Source organism: Haemaphysalis longicornis, unplaced genomic scaffold, assembly GCF_048455015.1.
Source record: "Haemaphysalis longicornis isolate Haplotype H1 unplaced genomic scaffold, Haemaphysalis longicornis Haplotype H1 scaffold_10, whole genome shotgun sequence".
NCBI classification, from domain to species: domain Eukaryota; kingdom Metazoa; phylum Arthropoda; class Arachnida; order Ixodida; family Ixodidae; genus Haemaphysalis; species Haemaphysalis longicornis.
Window position 1 is genome coordinate 72916812 of NW_027526204.1, and position 21943 is coordinate 72938754.

General features: G+C 47.5%; 1 protein-coding gene across 2 annotated transcripts in view; it reads right to left on the reverse strand.

Annotated features, from left to right (window-relative positions):
• Positions 1–8541: 8541 nt before the first annotated feature.
• The window catches only part of LOC144158754 (uncharacterized), a 62607-nt gene continuing 49205 nt past the window's right edge, over positions 8542–21943 (reverse strand). For both annotated transcript variants that reach the window (XM_077689847.1, XM_077689848.1), the window contains 4 exons: positions 14777–14937; positions 13909–14267; positions 11980–12334; positions 8542–10130 (listed from right to left, as the gene is read on the reverse strand). In XM_077689847.1, coding sequence (XP_077545973.1) covers positions 9807–10130; positions 11980–12334; positions 13909–14267; positions 14777–14937 — 1199 coding nt within the window. In that variant the 3' untranslated portion in view covers positions 8542–9806. The remainder of the gene's footprint in view (positions 10131–11979; positions 12335–13908; positions 14268–14776; positions 14938–21943) is intronic.

The following is a 21943-nucleotide window of genomic DNA, read 5'->3' on the forward strand; positions in this document are numbered from 1 at the left end:
AACGCCGCACAGCGTGATTTTCTCGCCCGCAAGAGATGTGTTTTCAGTTTCTGCTCTGACATTGGTGCGATTTTCTTCATGCGTAACACTCGCAATCGTCGCTGCAGATTTAACACGCATAATTGGGATAGAATTCTCCTTGAAGAAGTCACGTTTCGTGGCTTCCACAGAAGCGCAGCGAACCAAGCTTCTATCCCGCAAACGGCAGGATTGACAACGAATGTTGAGGGAAGCCTGCAGCCCAGTAGGTCCACACACACCCCTTGCCGCTTCCGTAGCTCGCTGCAATGCTCTTCTGTCTGTCGGAGCCATGTAACCGCCGCCGTTTATGCTGGCGGGAAAGTGAATTGTGTATACGCGCTGTCGCGTTTCTGTGTTCTTACCTGTGCGCGTAGATTGATACCAAAGGTTTGGGAAACCTGTAAATACATTTTCTGTCGCCTTCTTAGACGCAGTGGCCTTATCTGTGGGTCGCAGGAAATGAATGTTTCTTTTCATTCGCACCACGAGAAGCACCCTCCTCGCCCTCTTTGCAAGTCGCCGACTTCGTGTTCTCCAGAAAAAACAACCGCATGCAAAAACGCAAAAAGAAACATCTGGGCCAAGTCATGCCGGTATTCATCCCGTACTGATATCTGACATTCTTGGCCACGATCTTCGGTCGTATCAGAGAACGCTCGTGTCATCGCACGACCTATGCATGCCGTCATCGGAGCTATATTTCCTTTCGTGCGGCGGAATAAAGCGTGCTTCGGTGTCCTGGTTGTTTTTACACTGCTAGATTGCAACTACCTGACGCAGCTTTTTGCGGGCGGTACATGATGCCATCTATGAAGCGAAAAAGTGCGAATCTGAGTTGGCGTCGAACTGCTGAACCCTCTTAACTGGGATTCGTGGAGGCGGCGTTCCGAACGCAGCCGCTGCGGTCCCGGGTGGGCTAGAGCGGAGGACGCCGCCGCTGTAGCCTGGCCGTGCATTGGCAGAAAGAAAACGGGGAGGAGCGTCTCTCGAAGGGTGAGACAGCGGAACCTAGCCATCCTTAAGTGCTAGCTCAGCGCTACACCACCGTGCAACACAAGCGCAGACGCCGAAACAATTGGGCACGTGAGCTTGGTGATCCCCATTTATACCGATTGAAACTACTTAGTTTAGTAAGTTTGAGAATTGCGAGAAAGCTGAGGGAACTTTTATAATCGCTGTTTATCAGAACCAGTTGCTGCTTTCGCTTTTTGTAATACTTCTTAAAACACATCCGGATTGGTATTTACCAATATAAAAACGGTATCCCATTCGTGGCAAGCAGTGCGCGAAAGGTAGTGTTTCTCTAGCGGCCAGATGTGTGTATGGGATATCCAATTTTTGTTTTCCCGCCCTGCATACCAATCCCTAACGTATCTCTGCCGTACGGTTACCTCATTCCGTCGGGTCCGGATTATTCAGGAGATGCTGTCGAACAAGTTAATCAAGCCGCGCGAAGGAAGCGCGCAATGGACGCGAAGCTGCGCAAAAACAGGCCCGAAACAACCGTCGCTAAGCGGACGACAAAACCGTCTCGGCGACGCGCCCCCCGGTGTGAGCAGCACGCGGGGAAGGCTGGGTAACAATTCGTGGCGCCATCTACACTGTGATCCGTGAGTGAAAACCGCCCTCCCTCTCCCCAGCCACGTTGGGAGTTTCTTGTCCCGCACGCCACGATGGAACCGTTTTCTGGTAGAGGTAGAAAGCTTTTCTTTAATATCAGCACACAACACCTGCAAAAGAGCGACCCAAAACATCTCACGAAGGTTTATATAATAGCGGGATTATTGCACAGACCAGACAGAACACACTCAACTGAACTCAACTAGTATGGAAGATCAAATGGCATGATGTGAGAATGCTGCAAGCAGTGTTGTACGGAACGGCGTTACAAGGAACGGCGTTCCTGGAACTAGTTCCTTTTTGGAGGAACGGAGGAACGCCACCGTTTCATTAAGGGTCGGTGGAACTGTAACGGTAACTCGTTAGGTTTTTGAAGGAACGGCAGGAACGGCGTTCCTGCCGTTACATCGCTAGAATTTGGCTGTTTTTGATGCCAAGGCTCAAATACAAAAATCCACAAGTCGCTGCTGCGTTTCTCTTCATATAAGCTGGTCAATTTGCCCGCCCTTCAGCCGTAAGTGCTCCTTCGAAGGTCAAAGGCAGAAAAATAACCACGCAGCAGGCCGCAGCTTGTGCTTGCTTTCATGCTGGTTGCTTACGCGGCGTTCGACGTGTGAATAGCGTAGCCGCGAGAATGGTTTTCACCTTTCATCGTTTGCCTGCGGAGGCCAGGACGCGCGTCTGGCCGATAGAATCGGTCCCTGGCGGGGAAAGATTGTCTAATACGGGATCCGAAGATTTCGGTGTCGGACCTTTAGGTGCAGGACGTTTCGGTGCGGGCATTCCTGTGCACGGACATTTTGGTGCACGACGACTTGGCCCAGACATTTTGAGTCACGGATGTCCCAGGCATTCTTTGAAAATTTTAGCTTTAATGTTGTAATTTCGTGACTTGATATGATTTTACGTTCGAGACTAGTGCTTGCGCCGCCTTGCGTGGAAACTAACGCTAAACCGTCGCGGAGCATTGCCATGTAAAACCCAATTTCTGTAGTAGATGGTAAAAATTAACTTTGTTAATTTGCATACATTCAACCTTTCTTTTTATTTTAACATTCATGTGAACAACCCTACTACTTTAAGTGTTACCGAAGCGCTTTGCTTTCACTTCACCCAACGGTGCAAGACGCTGCTGCTTTTAGTCCCCCCTCCCCCCTTCCACACACACACACAGCAAAACATCCGCGAAAAAAAAGCAACAGAAAAACTAGGTAGATTAAGCGCGTGTGCAGTCCATTTCTGTTATTTTCTCCATCAATGTCGTATTCGTTGCATTCGGTGTCGGTTCTACTTAAAACTAACCAACCAACGATCGCACTTACGGTGGCGTTACTTAGGGGAGGGGAAGGCTGAGCCCCGCCGGCTACAAGCCCCCTTGGTAGAGAGAGAGGGGTGTCTCTTGCGGTTGACTTCGAAAACTTGAACACGACTGTTTCCGCTCTCGTCACACTACCATATTCAATTTTTTTGCTCCTTATAATGGGAGAAAGCAATGTATGCCTGGGGTATCCATGATATGCGCGACTTGAAGAGTTGATTCCCAATGGGGCGACTGAAGGCGAAGACAGAGCGATTCCTGGAGTTGGGGCGCCATCGGTATGACCGGAAGAGCGGAAGAGCGTAGCCAGCAAACTATAGTGGCCATTGTGTTCTCGGCGGCCTTTTGCGTGGCTTTTTGTTGCACATTATAGAAGTTTCGTGAGCTCCTGGTGAATGTAAAGCTTTTTCCTGTATCACTGCGGTGAGGCTTCGGAGACCGTGAACTCCGCCACGCCTGTAGGACTTTCAGGGGAAACCGAAAATAATATGACTGAAAAAGAAATCTGGTCGAGACTCGAGCGTGCAGGCGGGAAGGGGGGGGGGGGTTATTACATAGAATTAAAATGTGGTGAATGTAGGCATGTAAATATAAAATGAAGGTTGGTTTTCGCGAACAGGATGGGTGGAATTTGTATGCACAACCCGTACGCCCTTAATCAATATTTAGGACATTAGAAGCTGCGGCTGTTTTCAAAAAAGCCCGTTCTTCCTCCACGACAATATCCTAGACCAGTGTTCGCAAATTCATTTTAGCAAGGCAGCCCAGCCTACGTAATACCCTTCATAAGGTTTTCTGCATTCTGGGGGGCTAGCTAATGTTTACGTTTTGGATATTGAGAGTGTGCATGTAATTTATGTAATTTTGGCGGTGTGTAATTATTAAAAAATACAAAAAAGGCATCGGACCATCGTAAACACCGGTCTTAGCTAAAAAGAACGAATATAAATTAACAACCACTCGTAAATGAAAAAAAAAACGTGTGCTGAAGAATTCAATCGGCTGCATAACAGGTGTCCCCAGGAATAGGCATTAAACAAAAATATATAAATGTATAATTTCTAAAAATACCTGGCAAAGATCAAACATGGCATCAATCAATAAATAAATTGACTGCTACAAATTGTTGTCCAGAACCCACGTTAAGTGGAAATAAAAATATAACGGCTCTCGCAAACAGGCAAGCACCGAATAATTTGGTCACCGCAAAGATTGCGCACCGAAATCTCCGTACACCGAAATGTCCGAGCACCGAAACGCCCGTACACCGACATGTCCGTACACCGGAATGTCCGTACACCGAAATTTTCACCCCGAAACATCTTACACCGAAATGTCCTAGCGCCGCCTGGAGTTTGTCCGGTGCTCCTTGAAAAAATTCGCCTAGGAAATTTGCTTTTGATTATTTTTATCTCCAGATAATCTGCTGCCGGCGATGTTATTATTAGTGCAATAAACGTAGTTCGATGTCAGTTTTAAATATCTCACTTAATTTCGCCCCGAGATTATTCGAAACTATATTTTAATTTAAAAACCTAACTGTAACGTTAATGTAACGACACGTTCCAATTTTCGAAGTGTAACTGGAACGCGTTCCTTTCGCAATAAAGGAACTTGTAACGGGAACTCGTTTAAAAATTGGGAAGGAACGAGGAACGAGCTTTCGTTCCTATTTTAGAGGAACGTGTACAACACTGGCTGCAAGACAGTGTATTGAAACCTAAAGGCACGTGCACATCAGCGGTGTCGTGCCGTGCCGCGCGCCGCTTGCCGACTTCGGCAGCCGCTGGAAACCTGTGTTCGCCGAGAACGACGCGTTTTCCTTGCCGCAGAGCGAATAGATTCGGGACTCATTTCTGCCGTTCCGCAGGGCACAAAAACCAATGAGCGATGGCGGTTGTGATGACGTGTGGGGACGACTCGCGCCTGGCGACTTGCGCAGATGGGGATGCGCGCTCCTCATGGCGGGAGTTTCGAAGCGTCCGGGGAAGGAGGCTGGCACCGTCGGAGACCGCGGTAGATATTTGATGAGCGCTTTCACAAGCGCCGCGAATGACGTTTTATAGTGGACTTTTACTGCAGAATATAAGGTCCTTTCCCACATGAGCAATTTCGTTCGCGTCTCGCGCTGCATTTGAGCGAGCGGTTAGAAGCGATCGCTGGAGCTACCTGCACCACTTCACGGCCAGTGCCGACGCCATGTTGCCGCCGCCTGCGGAGTTGGTGGGGCACCGCGAAACTTTTGGTCCGTTTGTCCCTCCACGGAACCTCTTGCCACTAGGCCACCGCCGAGTAAGCATGTACTGCGTGATCTCCTGTATTATGACCGCTACCTCCCCCCTTTGTTCCCAAACCTTTCTAATGACCCTCGCCAAAGTTAGCCGCATTTCAATAAACGTACCTCTTCCTTGCCACGATGCGAAGAGGCTCGTACTCTCAAAGTCTTTGGCTTTCATCTCGGGTTTCCGTAGAGGGTGGAGGGGTGCTGCTGCTAGAAAACTGATAACGCTGGCCCCCGCGCACCACGCCTACAGGGGCCGGCGAAGCGACACAGCCGGGGTGTGGGTATAAGTGCCTGCATAACATCGCCGAAGTGGCTAAGGCGTTGTGCTGCTAAGCACGAGGACGCGGGTTCGATTTCCGGCCGTGGCGGCCGCTTTTCTGATGGTGGCGAAAAGCAACAACGCCGTGTGTACGAGATTTTAGCGCACGTTAAAGATACCCAGGTGGTCAAAACTAAGCCGGACCCCTCCACTACGGCGCTCCTCATCGCCTGCGTTGCGTCGGCGCGTTAAACCCTACAATCAGTCAAAACCAACATCGCCTGTTGCGTCAGCCGGTCTGCACTGTGAGTGGTAGGCTTGTCTACAGTTCATGTATGGGGCTCCCTTAGAAGAGCGTAATTGCGCATCCATCCGTTATGTTATTTCCGAAAGTGGTGCGCGAAAGCCACCCGTCGCGCATGTAGGAGCCGCCACGCTGGCGTGAGGCAGCCATAGCCGATAACCTGCGCACAACTGGAAATTGTGCGCAGCACTGACAGCGGGCTTACCGGTCACGGTGAAACTAGTGGCATGGCAGCTCGTGGAATTCGTACGCTCAAACCTGGCGTAACATATACAGGAAGTCTAGGCATGTCCGCCGGCGCGCTGCACATCGCGGGTCTGCGCAGGAACTACGCGTCCTATGAGCCCTAAACATGCAAGCATAGGGCTGCACCTTGCCGAGGATGTACAAACCCAGTTAATTGTTTCGTATAGTTTCCGCGAAGCGGCGCTGCCCGACGGAGAATACTCAGGCGGACAGCACGCGGAAAGGCTAGCGAGCGAGCAAGCCCAGGAGAGGGCAACAAGAAAGTGGCTGAATCGCCATTTTAAATTGACGCGAAAGGCAATGTTATACAAGCGGTGTTGGCCTGGGAAAGCCGCACCAGATAACACTGCCCCCGCTTATCGCGCCCGCGGGCACAGAAAGCCGATGGCGGAAGCCCGACTTCAATCGTTTGCCACGTTTTCTGCGATTGGAGGTAGTGGCGTCTAAACATAGTGCTGGCCAGCAGAAGCGGCTGTGCTCTGCAAACCGCGAAATAAAATGCGGTGGTCGATGTGGACAACAGGGTTGCGACCCTTTCTCGCGAAGTGCTCGAGGACGAGGACATGCACGTCCACTGTAAAAACATGCTCCCGATTACGTCAGTGTACACGCACAGGTGTTAACTTTGCTTCACGTTAAGAGCCACCATGTGTGGGATCCGTCAATAATTTGAACAGATTATGAAGGACTCCATGTTCTCGGGCGACTCACTGATAATGCCCTTGACATTGGTCGGCGACGGCGGCCCTACAGAATGCCCCATTTTATGACATAGTTCTCTTGCGCAGCCTGTCAATCAAGTTCGCGCAGATGAATATAGCAATTGGTTTGTTGGCTGTCTTGCCTCCCTGTGGACGAGCAGTTCACTGGAAGTGAGAATCCAGATTCGTATTGACCTTACGGGCTACTACTTCTTTCGGTGCTTTAACGTGTTTCAAGAACAAACCTTGTGTTGAAAGTGTTCTTTTTCTTGATCTTACTCTCCGGAAATCGGCTCTTAAACGAGCTATTTTTGTGCAGTACGTGTCCTCTAGCTTATATGAAAGCTTGAAGTAACTACAAGGAATTTATAAATTAACTGGCACTAATATTATTGATTTAGCACTAAGCTTCCTGAAATCTCGTAAGTGACGCGGCCGTTCATATACAACTGGCGCCGTCGGTTTCAAAGCGTGATTTAAAAACAGCACTAACGAATAAGAAAGGCTACATTTTATTATTGTTTTAGCAGGGGACAACGTTTTAAACCACTTTTTCCTCTCACGTATGGTTAAAAACATAGAGTTTCATACTAATACATGCTAGAGGGAAATCTTGCGCCACTGTCTAGGGGAGCCGCGCCTGAGCAAGCGTTCCGTCATGTACCGGCCAGACACATTCGTCTTGTCCTTGGCATGAATCCTGAACACGCTGAAAAGTTGTCTCTGGCTGCAAAAAGCAACAGTATTACTCTAAAAGGTTATTGAAATGTATTTTGTTATTATAAAATTGAACCTCCAGCAAGATTTATTTGCCAGTAATTATATAGAAGCTTAATTATGCACGATGCAGAAGAAAGAAAATGTTACCTTCCTGGCTTCGAGACAAAAAAGAAGCCATATAGCTAGCTAAGCCAAGTAGGCTGGGAACGTCACTAGTTGCAATGGCGCCGCCCATGGCGGCCCGCGGTTGCAGCGCCAGATTTCCCGCTAGTATATATTAGTATGAAACTATGGTTAAAAGTATGTCGCTGTGCTGCCCACCGTCGTAGTTGCCAGCATCGGTTTTGGCAGCGTACGCAAGTCCGGTAGATATACAAATTCCGCTTTCAAACGTTCTAGGGCCCTATCAGGGTAGAACTCTAGGTTCAAGCTGTTAAGTGATACTCTTTTATGTGGGGTAGACTGCACATACTCCACAAAAATCGGTTGTCTGTCCCTGTAAGGTAACTCCTCCCCTACCTTAAGCACTCCTGCCGATAAACATTGCAGAATACGGTGATAACTTGGCTGATTTTGAATATATGTTGTGTCGTGAGCAAGTAGCAGGCTCAACAGCATGCAGATAGTGTTGCTGCGTGCGAAAACATTGCGTGCTCAGTCCGGCTTTCCGCACGCAGCCTGAGCATTCACATTCGCGCGTGCCCCCAGTGAAATCCTTTCCAATGCCAGCGAGACTCCCTGCAAAGCGAAGTTTAGCGTGTGGCTGTGGGTGCCGCCAAGGACGGAATTAGATTAGTCTCATAACTTAAATCCGGCTTTAAGAAAATTATTTCTTCGCATTCAGCAGGTAAATGGAACGAACATGCAGAGCGAGGGGAATATTTTCAGGCAAAACACAGTAGAAAAACATAAGCAGAATACGAAGTTGGGCTAGTCTGTGCATTTCGACAATGAAAACTCCGTAAAGCAGTCCTCATCGCTTCAAATGTCCCTTATGTCCACGTGTTTGGCAAAGTTTTCGTTGAGGAAAAAGCTCGCCGCGCAGAGATGAATAGAGAAATAAAGCAATGAACTTTGAAAAAATTAGTTTATTTCTTATGTGACCACAGGAGAACTTGAACAAATACTTCAAACATTCTATTGAGCTAGGTACACAAGGCACTCTACTGCGTTCCGGAACTGTGCTTTCCGTCGTTCCTTCGCCTGACAAATTCGATGCATAAAATACAAGCAATGTTAAACCCCTTTCCAAAATGCGGCCACTAAAAATAATAAAATAACAAAGCACAACACAGACACTGGCAAAAAGAACAAGTTGGGAACGTGCAGATGCTCCCAATCAAATCAGCAATTTCAAGAAATCTGTAGGGCAGGTAGAAGTGTGATAACATGGGTCACTTCAACATGCCAGTGCAACGTGGAAATGAAAACACTCAGCACTGAAATGCGCACAAAATGCACTTTCGTTCGCATTTGGAATGGAAGATGTGGTCGCGTGTATAAACGCAATGCCGCAACGACTGTTACAATCAGTGCTAAACGGCGTGGCTCTAATCGAACACAAGACTCCCGTAGCAGTCGTTCAAATGTACACACGAGCAGGGCTAATAGAATTGGTTCCCGAAATTGCGTGCTGCAATTTAGCATGCGCGGGGATAAAAGGACAAAAAGACGGACCAGAAGTTAAAAATTCCTCTTTGAAGCATGTCTCTACACTTCCTGTCCCAAAATTCAATAGGATGTTCTTTATATACAATAGAGAACATGGCCCAGGAAGATTTCTGAAACACTGAACCACATTCGACACGCCAGTAGAAATCTAAAAAAACACAAGTGCAGAAAGACAGGACGTTTCTTGCGTATCGTGTTTAAAAGCTGAATGGGATGAGCAAATTACGCCGAAGGTGTTTTTTACAAACTTGTGAGCTCATTCTAGCAGAAAAGCTTGGCAGGTTATAAACAAACAGTAAAGTATCCAAGTGACGCACTGCGGCGTCACTGAGGCAGGTTCGAGTAAATTCCAAAGACATATAGCTTGCAGAATGTAAAAGGCGTTTTTACAAACTTATGAGCTCACTCCAGTAGAAAAATATGGCCGAAGATGACACACAAAAAGTACAATACTCAAGTGACAGTTTGTAGAGCGACTGAGGCAGGTTCCGGTAAGTTCCAAGGGTTTCTAGCTTTGCTGGTGAGACGTTTTTTAAGCGACAAAGATAAAACCTTACAATTAAAGGGATTGCTCCACCAAGTCTTCTCGGATAACATTTGTAAGCCCTTGCTTAACGCAAGACCGCTAGGGCTATCCGGTACAGACTATCCTAGCCGACGCCTCAGATGTCCATAACGTCGGTCAAGCTCAGAAAGCTGCCGAGGCGCACCATACACTTCTTGTCAAGCTTGTCCAGCCTGGTCTTTCCCCGGGGATCGGGGTAACATTCTAAGCGCGCTTTGACAACACCCGTGAAGATGAAGTAGTCGCAGGCGAGCCGCTCGCGGGCCTCCTTTACAACTTCCACGACAGGTGTCCCCTTATCGAGCCCGTACTTCGAGAGGGTGTCAGTAAGGGATTGGCAGTTGCGAACTGTTTCGAAGGCCAGGGCGTCCTTCTTGGCCACAGAGCCGCCGACGAACCGCACGGCCGAGTTGACGAGGGCCTGCGAATTATGGGAACAAAAGTTGAGGCGCAGTCTTTTTCCCTAAGCCCGTCGATGATCCCGCCGAGTTCCTAAAGGTAGCAACAAGAATAAAGAGACATCAAGGCGGATAAAGTCTAATTTGCACGAAGAAAACAGGAATTCAGAAATGACGCTGTGCACAAAGACTGATGGCCGTACTTGTAAACCGTAGCAAGGAAAGTCGAGATTGAAATGCTTATAGAAACAAAAATTTAAGCACAGTATTAACACGTTGCCAAAATTATATTTTGAAGCAGTCGTATAAGGACAACAACTTATCACTTTATAGTATACAGGTCTATATGGCTATTTCCACTCGGCGATTCCGTTGAATGAAACGTGAACTGGTTAGATGAGCACGTTGCCGTTGTCCGCAGGTATGTTTTCTGGTGGGTTATTCAACAAGCGCAAAGACCTCCAAGGAGAAACTTTTGGGGGAAAAATGCGGAAGGCAAACTCCTATTCAAGTGTTTCAGGTCAAAACATCTGGTGTATACGATTTTAGGGATTGTATTGCGAAAAGTTCGTAAAATTGAACTACTTCGATATCGTTGGTGTTGCTCGTCCAGTCCGACTGGAGAAAAACTCCTGCGATTACTCCGCTGTCTGGCGTCCATCTGTGCTCCGTCGCGCATCGCAGTAGCTACCAACTCCTATCTCCTATAGCCAACATGCCTATGCTATACGCGTTTTGACTAACTACATATTTTTGTCTCAGTCCGAGCTAAAATTTCGTTTGTACGGCGTGTTTCAAGAATCAACGTTACTCCCATTCTACAGTAGAACTTGAAATTAGACTTCGGTTCACCGTCAGTAACGTTTGGAGACACGGACGAAATCGAAACGGGACACGACGGCGCTCTGAATCTCAGCGCTGTTCTATTTCCCGTTCTGCAGTCCTTTAAGGTGACCTTAATTATGCTTGCGAGATTCTTCGCAAAACAGCAAATTATTGCTTATAGGTGAACGCTGAGCTCGTAGCAGCAGTCTACTACAAAGCCCTTAACGTGCGCAAACATATGGGCATCATTTATGAAAACCACGAAACGCTCTATTATTCAAAGGTCGTTTAACGCAGCAGGTGCAGCTCTGGATATTGCGAATGGATACAACGACAAGATGCGAGAGAGTTACAAGAGACTCGTTTGATTTAGAAGGGCACTCCGGACAATATCTTTCGCATAAAAACAGCCTGCGAAAGAGGACCGGATACAGCACGCACGATAGCACGTTTTTTGCAGTAGAGAACGACAAGGACAGATGAGAGAATCGAGCCCGAAATCTAGTTCCAACAACAACGTAGGACGACACAAACCACACAAAGCGATTTCAGTTAACATATTTAACTATCGAGGTTTCTGAGGATCTTTGGTGGGGCGCTGTCCGAATGCGCCTATATGAACAGCTAACATTACCATTCACGTTAAGACAAAGATGATTAAAATTTTCAAGTGATAATAAACTCTTGTTTTCAAGAAAACACCAAAGAAGCTGCGACAGTTTCAAGTTCAGGTAAAACATTGGGCGGCCTTTTGTGACCCGCCAGCAAGACCCACCAAATCTTCACTTCAACCGCGAACCATGCCTCGGTAACCTTCCGGCTCAATATGAGCAGCAACCTTATGGTTTTGGCGTTGAGTGGGAACAGTTTACATTTAAACAGTTATGTACTCATACGGAACACCTGTCAAGCAAACACCAGAAGAGCTGCAAGGGTTCAAATATACAAGTTTTGGTAAGACATTGGGCAGCCTTTTGCGCCCCGCCAGCAGGACCCGTCAAATCTTCGCTCCAACTACCAATCACCCCGGGGAAGCTCCTCGCTCACCTGGTTTCGCCTGAGGGTGTCCTTGACGGCGAAGTCGTTCACGCGGTTCTCGCCCCCGAGCAGGACATTGACACTGGTCAGGAGGCGGTTCCGGGGGACGGACTCCTTGAGTTCCCGGCTCAGGGCGCGGAGCTGAGCCCAGCCGTCAAAGCCCAAGTATGCACTCTCTTCGAGGTTGACGGTGATCATGTTCAGTTTGTGGTTCTGCTCGATCAACTTGCCCAGGGCCTTGGCTGCCCTCTTCTTGAAGGTCATCCTGGCCAGCTGCAGGACCCAGATGCTCCGGTTGTTCTCGAGCCCTCGCAGCACGCTCACAAGGGCCGCCTCGGGCCAGGCTAGCCGCAAGTTCAGGTCTCTGCACAGTTTGCCAATTCATTGCATGAGCAGGAGCACAACCTTTTGTCCCTTTCTGGCAAAGGAATCATTTGTTTCAGCACGATGGAAAGTTGAGTGAGTTAGTTTCACTCCGCAGTGGAAAAAGCACTGGAAAAGCCACTACTAACAGTAGAAAATAGCGCGTCCTCACATCTGTTTTGTACTTTGTCATAGTCTTGTTTGCGCCTTCTCCAAGGAATGGTCTGCTGGCGAAATCGTAATATGCCTTTCCAATTTTCTTATGTGCGGCATGGCAGGACTGCTCAGCGTCGTCTCTACGGCACGCAGTAGCTAGTGTCCTAAGACCATAGAAACAACGCACAACATTGTTTTATTCGAAAGGTTGAGCGTCGCGTACCTAACTACAGCGAAGTTCAAGAGAAATAGGTTGCCACCATTAATGAATTACGCACTTCACCTATCAAAGGCACTGTGGAGAACTTCAACGAGCAGTCTGTACACTGATTCGGCGCCGTCGTAAATAAATGGGGAATGTGGAATCGCTTGTCCAGCATAGGAAAAGCATGCAGAGCATTTAAGGGCACAATAATGCATGTTTCTTAACGGCGTAGTCAAGGGCATTATCCTGACCTCGGGCGATGATGAAAACGACTAGAATTGGAAGACCAGCGCCCAAATTACAAGTGTGTGAGAAAACAGCTTGCAAAAAGTGATAGCAATCTTTATAGTTTCAGAATCTGTCACAGTGTTGAGACAAATACTCAAGAGATAGAACAGCATGTCAACTGGCCGACGCATTCATCTGTAATTCACGTCGATCAGCACTAGATTATCGCACTGTAGCCACAACGGAGTACTGGTCAGGGATTTGAGCGCCCAAAGTTTCGCCTAGTCTAGAAATCTAGCTTTGATGTTATTTTCAAATTATGGGCAGACTAACAGACATGACTATGTGTTTATTTGAAAGCAACGCTTCGACGACGCTTAACAAGCCTGACAATATGCATCTTTTACAGCAGAAAGCACTATATGCATACCCGCCCTCGTTTGAAGGTATAGAAGCTCAAACACATTGTGAAGCCTCTCCTGTGAGGCAACCTGTACTTCCCTTTTTAAATCGTAAGTGAAAACGCTGAAAATTGTGTTTTTCGGCACATCACATCCCAAAGCATTCAGTTATAACAGGTACTGGTACATCAGTTACAATTGCATTCGGTGTGAAATCGACGCTGTCTTCGTAATAAAGCAAAAGTAACCTTTTTTTTTAAATGTAGTTCAAAAATGTGTTGGTCAGTCAACTTTGCGAGCCTACCAGTGTCTCGCTGTAATGCTTTTCGAACAACGAAAGGTTACATAAATTAAACAAACTCGCACATTGCCTAACAGAGAGTAAGAAGAAATGCGGCACGATTTTGTGAGCTTGTTCATTTTATCAATGAAGAGAGTACAACTCAATACTCGGCCTTAAGGTACACCGTTTGTATACATTTCACCTAGAATGGAGATTCAAACATCTTATTCACATGCGCCATTCTCCGGTCCATTCTACGTGCGCAGAAAACAAAGCGCCTACATCATGAGAAAACTGCCTACCTCAGGCTCGTGGTCCTGCTGAGAGAATCGGCAAGCTTCTGCACCAGAGCCTGTGTCGGGGGAGAGAAGGAATCTATGGTGGCCAGGTCGATCGCTTTGCCGCCGGAGGCCAGCACGTCCAGGACTTCGAGTGCGGGCTCACGGAAGGGCCCGTCCAAGTCCAGGTGGATTGCAGTTGTCAAGCAGGCACCAGCAGAGCCCTCAGAGAAGTCTTGCGCAATCGGGTTCACCCAGTTGACCACTAGGCGAGACTTATTCTCGATGCTGTTGATAGCCATGTACAAGAACTCGCTCTCGAACGGGGACCGAGCACCGCGCACATCCACGAACAGGGATTCAAGCGTAGAGTTCTCTTTTTCCTGGACCGGCGAAAAAACACAGATCAGGAACCCGAACCTGGTACAGTCAAAACAGCTGGGCGAGCAAAAAAACAGTATCAAGACTTCTGCGGGCAGCGTCACCGGACAACTAACAGCTACCGTACCAAAATCAGCTGTCCAGCTTGACGTAACACTATCGGTACAGTTAAAACTGATTAGCACTGCATCATCTTGACAGTACAGTCGAGGCAGTATGGTGCAACCCGTTTCGCTTAAAGTTTCGGTGTTTACTTGGGTACAGACTGCACACAAGCAGGCGTAATCTTGCATCGTGGCAACGCAGCAGGGTGAGAATTTGTCAGCCAACAGTAGCGTAAAACTTCAGCTAAAATGTGCAAATTTGTTTCACTTAAAGTGTTTCCGCAACAGAAATCTAACCCCACCCTTCAAAGAATATGCGGCATGGTCTGCCTGATAAAAGCAGGGCTCGGGGCCCAAGAACACCTGATCTACAAACATAGCAAAGAGGCCGGGAGCTTGTAACTTACACTGAGAACCCCGATCATGGCGCAGAGCGCGGCGATAGTGAAGGTGTTGGTCTGCACGCTGAGGTTCTCCATTGTTGTATCGATCCGAAGCTGGCGCGTAGCCGCCGCCGCAAACACGTCCCCGAGGCCGCAGGCGGGCAACTTGAGGGTCTTCAGCACCCCTGAAAGGCAACACGAGAGAGCACGAGGACTGGCTTGTCAAGCCAAGTGCTTTTTTTTTTTGCTCTCGTAAATAGATCGCGCAAATGATCTTTGACAACCTTGATGAAACTGCCGGTGTGCTGCTTAAGGAGTTAGGCGGGAATAAAGACAGCGTACCCGCTAGAACAGATGAAAGCTTTGAAAGACGAGCACCGGTGGAAGTTCATGAACAGGTCAATAGATAGGCAACGCTTTGTTTGATTGATTGAGCTTTACCGCGCCTCTGCTACACAGGCGATGAGGCACGCAGTAGTGGAGAGCTCGGGATTATATTTGACCACCTGGGCATGTTTAACGTGCGCCGAAATCTTGAACACACGGGCAGTTTCGCTTTTCGCCTCCATCAGAAAAGGTGGTCAAATCAAGGGTTTCTGCAAATGCACGAGTGTTTTAACAAAATATTTGCAATTCACATCTACTGAACACTTCTACGCTCCGTTTGAGTTGTCTGCTTTCGAGGATTTGCAAGGGTTTTAAGGCAAAGCTTTGGTGTTCTTACTGATGACGGCTGTGACGCGAAAACACCGAAGTTTCATGAAAGAACAAAATGTTTTTATGGCCGGAATCAAACCAGGGTCACTTGCGTTATCAAGCCAGTGTCTATCCGACTGCTCCATTTCGACGAGGTCGAAGCGGTTTGGGAAACTTAGACGACAATCAAAGGATCCGTCACGAGAAAGCTTCGCGTTCAACCATCCTTGTTTGACGCAGGGGTGCATGATATTTTCCTATTTCTCTTCCCCCGGTGTTTTTTTTTTTTTTCAGGGGCTGCTGCTGCTGCCTTTCTGGCCAGGAGCGTCGCTTGGCTTTTACCTTACAGAAGATAATTGGCGGCGTCTTCGCCAGGGAGGACAAAACATTGAATTGTTCGCGTCCCACCTGGCTATTTCCCACCGTACACGCCACTGCTCACAGCTGTGAAAAATCACGCCAAGCAAAACAACATCACAAACAAAATGACTGTATCTGCTAGCTTACTTCGCTGCTAATGTCACGATAGCCTTCTTCCCCTCCCGCCACGTAAATTCCTCTCCCCTCTCACGCGTTTCTCAACTCTTCCATCGTCAAAACATGCACACGGGCGAGGTTTGCAAAATTAAATTAAATTTTCCTCCGCACTGCTCGCGTCATCCAGCGGAACCACTCGTTACTACCAGGGTGTCGAACCGGAATTTTTTCGGGTTCGGTTCGGGTTCGGGTTCAAGCCTTTCGGGTTCGGTTCGGGTTCAGTTCCAGAGCACCATTCCGTTCCGGTTCGAACCGGTTCGAACCGGTTCAAACGGGTTCAAACGGGTTCGAACGGGTTCGAAGAAAAAAAGCAGGAGTGTTTTTTTTGTTAATTTTTTGTGCTCGTTTTTTGTTTCCTTATCAAGTCGGCATAAAAACAGTCATAATGAAGGTTTCTTTGTCCAAATATTTTGTCTTCGCCAAACTAAAGCGGCCGTGCAACACTTTTTTTAACTTTTTGCTATATCTTGAGTGCTTGCAGAAAGTAGTCAACCAACACATTATGGGGTCGCGATGTGCCTCAGCCAAAAATTACTGCTCTCTCCTCGCCAGATAACTTATGCTGTATTCGGGTGGTCGTTCTGATACTCCGACTCGGAGTACGCCGATGCGCCGCTTCCCCCAATCCGAGCAAGAGTCACCGCTCCCCAACCGAACGCGTACCCGATCTTGGAGTAGCACGCGACCGTAGCGGCGCGGCGCGGCCAAAACGGCAACTGCAAACAGCCAGGCCGGCCAAGGTGTCTCAACAAATGGCGGCCTCCGTATCGGACGCGTTAGCTCCAAGCCAAAGTTATCCCAAAATCAGCCGAGGGCCTGTTATTCGCAATGATTGAAGGTAAGAATAGGTGTGCACAACCTTGCATTCCTGCACTTTGAACACTGGAAGTGGTTCGGCGAACAGTTCGGCGAACTTCGCAGCCTAAACGTGCGAGTCGTCGTCGTCTGAGCTGCTGTCCTCCTCGGCGTCGATTTCGAGCTGCAGAAGTAGCGGAGACGGCTCCCCTACACTCAACAGGCGTCTCCGTTTCGACATGATGCGGAGAAATAGCACGAGAAGCAAAATCGTCGAAACACTCCCACAACTAACCGCTGTCGAAGCCTCAGCACAGAAAGGGAGGATTCAGCGAACGCCACCGGCTGGGCAGGCGAGCCGCGGCGGCCGGGGTCACGTGACCCAATCGCCTCCGGATTTCGGCGGCACTCCAACTTCGGAGTCAGAGCAGTCCGAGGTGCTCGGAGTGGAGTACGACGCTCTGAGACGACCAACCGAACATACGTCGAGCGCTCGATTTCGACCACCCGAACGCGGAGTCGCTTTTCGGAGTGCTCTAGAGCGCTCTAAAACGACCACCCGAATACAGCATTAGAAACTTGCTCAAAATATTTTTCTCTCCTCCCCATCCGGTGCCTGCGTGCACTAGCCAATACCTCATTGGGCGCAATAAAAGTTGATTCTCTCTCTCTTCCCGGTCTTCGCGTTCTTCGACCGCTGAATGACGTCATTACAGCGGTGTAGCGGCTGTTTGCCGGCTTTCCTTAAAAGTTGCCGAATAGAACGCATTTGATAGCCACTTAAAAAAAGCCACAAAAGCGAAGCAGAAACGGAAGGTGTATCCGCAGCAACGAGCAAATCACGCACTGTTGCTCTGTGCTGGCAATAGCTATAGTTTACGTAATGCTTCCAGGTACGAAGAAGAGTGGAAGCGTTTATCGAAAGTGTTGATTTATTTGCTTACTTTTTTTGTGTTATTTATTTATTTATTTATTTATTTACTGTTGGGTTTAACGCGCCGACGCAACGCCGACGGCGAGGCGTGCCGTAGTGGAGGGTTACGGATTAATTTTGACCACCTGGGGATCTTTACGTGCGCCGAAATTTCGGACACACGAACGTTTTCGCTTTTCGCTTCCACCAGAAAAGCGGCCGCCGCGGCCGGGAATCTAGACCGCGCCTGTGTGCTCAGCAGCGCAACGCCTTAGCCACTGAGCCACCGCGGCGAGTTTATCTAAAGTGTTGTAGAGCTCCTTTAACTGTACCTGCAAAATGTTTTCTATGGTAGTGTGACGAGTATGTGGCGCCGACTGCCAAGCGTGGCAGGTGGTATTTAGAGAAATTCTCTTCTGCTCATCTTTTATCTGCTAACAGAGCTGTTAGAAAGAAAGAATTGCTATAAAGACTGATTGGACGGCGTGTATAGGACGGCATTGGATAGGGAACCACCGGAGATAGGAACTTGCTAATGGCCCTTCAGCGATCGGTGACAGCGATTGCGCTCTAGAAAAGATGATAGCGAAGTGAAGTCACAAGCAGCAGTAATGATCACTTGTAGAGAGAGAGAGAGAGAAAGAAAATGAAGTTTAATTCAATCGAGGCAAAGTTTCAGAGAGGCGTCCTCATTCTAGGGGGCCGAATCGACAGCCGTTTCCATCAGGAGCAACTGATCTTCCAGGCCGGAGCTGGCCATGGCTGTCTCCAAATTCTCTATGCAAACGTGGAGGTTGGATGGATCTACGGCACACTTGTCGCAGCCGCCTACTATGTGTATGAAGTTCCCGGGTTCTCCACAGAAGCAACGAAATGGAGAGAGTTGTGTCCCGTCAAAGAGGTGAAGTCTGGTGTGTGGGAAGGTGTATGCCCACAGGCTGCGGAGTAATCTTTCCTGGTTAATCGGTAGCGATCTGTGCAGGGAAGAATACGTTCTACGGAAGAGGCCATAGTGCTGAGTAACTTCCTGGTCTGGGACTGCAGGATGCATGCACTCTGGCCGGGCTTCATCAGCGCTGGCTAAGCGAGTCAAATCTCGACCCACGAGCTTGGTGATCTTGATTGCCGGGGATGCCAGTATGAGCTGGTGCCCATACAATCGTGACTGGTCTCGTTGGTGGTCTCTGATTGATCATCGGAAGTGTTGTAACATACAATCCACCGATGGCAAAGTTGGGCCACGCCTGCTAAGAGTCTGTTATGAGAGTTTTGGCGCCGCTTTGGCTAAGCGCACGTGCTATCGCCGCTTCCTCAGCTTAGAGGGGCTGTGTTCGGGGGTTGATATGCTGCACCTGTGGGAGGCTGCAGAACGGTAACACAAAGAAAGAGAAGGTATTGAAGAATGCAATCGTGCGTCTCTTGCATCAAACCAGTTGATCGTTCCTCCCTTTTTTTCTTGCAGTTTAGTTTCTTTCCGACTGTCTCCCCTCATATATACGCATGTTTTGAAAACCCTTTGATGAATATAAAATATGCATTAGGCAATTTGTTATTAACTTTAGTGCGAGATGTCAACTTTAATATAGAAACAACATAACAGCGCAATACGGGCAAAAGAAAAACCTTTTATAGCATTCAGGCGGTCGTCACATAACTCTGCAGTTACTTTGTGCGTGACAAAATTTTCTGATTGGTCGAGAAGGAGAACGCTGCAAAATTTCCAAATGCCAAGGACCCCAAAGATTTCATTTTTGGTCCGACCGTCGAATCCGCGTTAACTGACCCACTAATTCCTTTAATCCAAATTAATCAACACACCAGTCCCATTAATTCACATTAGCTCATTCACTCACCTAACTAATTCACCCCAGTCTACCCGTTAACCCACACTAATCGACTTCAATTTATCCGCCTCTTAAGTTTAAGGTTGAGCAGATTCAAGATAACATGAAAATGCTATGAAATATACTTTAAAAGTGGAAATTAGGATTCCCCATTTTTTTTATATCTCATGTTCTCTTAGAGCAGTAACCAAAGGACACAACGGCACTGTATACAAGAAAAAATGACGTTAATTTTGAGAACTGCGAGTGTTTGTGTCTTAGTGCTCTTTGTATATAACTGCCCATTCAAACTAGAATAAGTGGAAGATATGGATTTATTGTTGATGGTGTCCCTGAAGGCATTTACAAGCGGACACGGATGCATGCGAATTAACAACAAATTGAAAACTTTACACGATTTTAAACGATAGAAACCATGAAGAATATTCCATGATATGTTACCTTGTAATATGCGTTATAACTTCAGTTATGCTAAATGTAAAAGATAATTGGGAGAGATGGGCAGTACCTAACGCAAACTGATAGTATATACGGACAACTTTACATTAAATTGAAGGCAATAGTTAGAAGAGAACATGATGGGCCTTGGGAACTGCAGACTATGCAAAATATTTCATGGTGCTGTCTGGCGAGTTGCAAAACATCTTCAGACGCAAGGTAGGGTGCCGAAATGAAAAACTAGAAATCATATTTTTGAGGCTCCGGAACCGGTTCGGAACGGTTCCTTCGATTCGTTCCGGTTCGGGTTCAGTTCCAAAATGGTGGAAAAAATACGGTTCCGGTTCAGTTCTGGTTCCGGGCAAAAATTCGGGTTCGGTTCCGGTTTTCGGTTCGGTTCCGGTTCCGGTTCGACACCCTGGTTACTACAGAAACTGGAACACTGCCGCGTTGTCTACGCTCGCACGGGCTTTTTGTATTTTCAGTCAAAATATTGTTTTCAGGGGGAATTTTTTATTTGCTGTCATAAACAAGCTAACATTTATTATCAATTAAAATAACACTGCGGGTACCAGTTCTGCATTGATGTCTTGCATCAAATATGTTTGTTTCCTTTTGCTACAACAATGTTCAAAAGCAAGAAGTGTTTCCAGATCTACAGGTTCGGGAAGGTTCCGGCTATACAGACTTCTTGTTTAAGGATTCTTAATTTTGGCCGGATGGCTGAATCGAGGTACAGAAAAGCAGACATACAGAAAAACTAAAATATGTAGGTTTAAGTAGCCAAAGAAAGGCTGTCTTCTTGTCCTCTTTAAAAGTGTAACACGTAACTTCATTTAAATCCAGGTATGCTGGGGTGAAAGTTTCTCATTGCGTCGATTCCCAGATATGCGTGGGATCCGCCATTGTTGATGATGATGATGGTTTTTGTTTAATGGCGCAAGGCCGACGAGGGCAAAGAGCGCCAGAGAAGTTATTTAATGAAAAGAAGTGATTACCACAAAAGGTAGGTATAAAACGTGTAAACTGGATATAGTAAGATCAATAAAGATGATGGTGATGGCTGGTGTATAGGGCCAGATTTCATGATGCGTGATAGGAAATGAGGTTTAAAAACTTGACGTCTGAAAAATATTTAAAAACGCGTTTCACAGAAACCATGGCATCGTCACCTAGAAACAGGGATGGGTGTAGGGGAATATGTTGTCTGTGCAGTTGTCTGAAGTGTTTGTGTCGTGTTGTGTCAAGTGACTTGCATTGTATGAGTATGTGGACTACGGATAGGCCCTCCCCACACCTGCTACACAGGGGTCTTGGAGATCCCGTGAGCAGGTGCGAGTGCGTCACATGTGTATGGCCTATCCGTAATCTAGCTAAGGTAACTTCAATGTGCCTGTTGTGTGAGTTGATGATGATGGTTGGATGTTTATGGCGCAAGGCCAACTAGGGCAAAGAGCGCCAAAACAATAGTCATATGAGGGTGAGACCTTAACCACTATGTAAAGTCAGCAAAAACAAAAGTAAAATCAGAAAACGGCAATGGGCATGGCTGGTGTATAGGGCCAGATTTCATTATGCATGATAGGAAATGAGGTTTAAAAACTTGACTTCTGACAAATACTCAAACACACGTTTCACTGAAACAATGGCATCGTCACCTAGAAAAAACAATGGATGTAGGGGAATATGTTGTCTGTAGAGTTCTCTGAAGTGTTTGTGTCGTGTTGTGTGAAGTGCCTTGCATGTTATTAGTATGTGCACTACGGATAGGGCCTCTCCGCACCTGCTGCACTGGGGTCTAGGAGATCCCGTCAGCAGATACGAGTGAGTTGCATGCGTGCGCCCTATCCGTAGCCTACCCAAGGCGACTTCCGAGTGTCTGTTGTGTGAGTCAGATATGTACCGTCCCAAGTGTGGCTTTATTACATGTAGTTTGTTGTCTGTCTGTTCATCCCAGTGTGTTTGCCA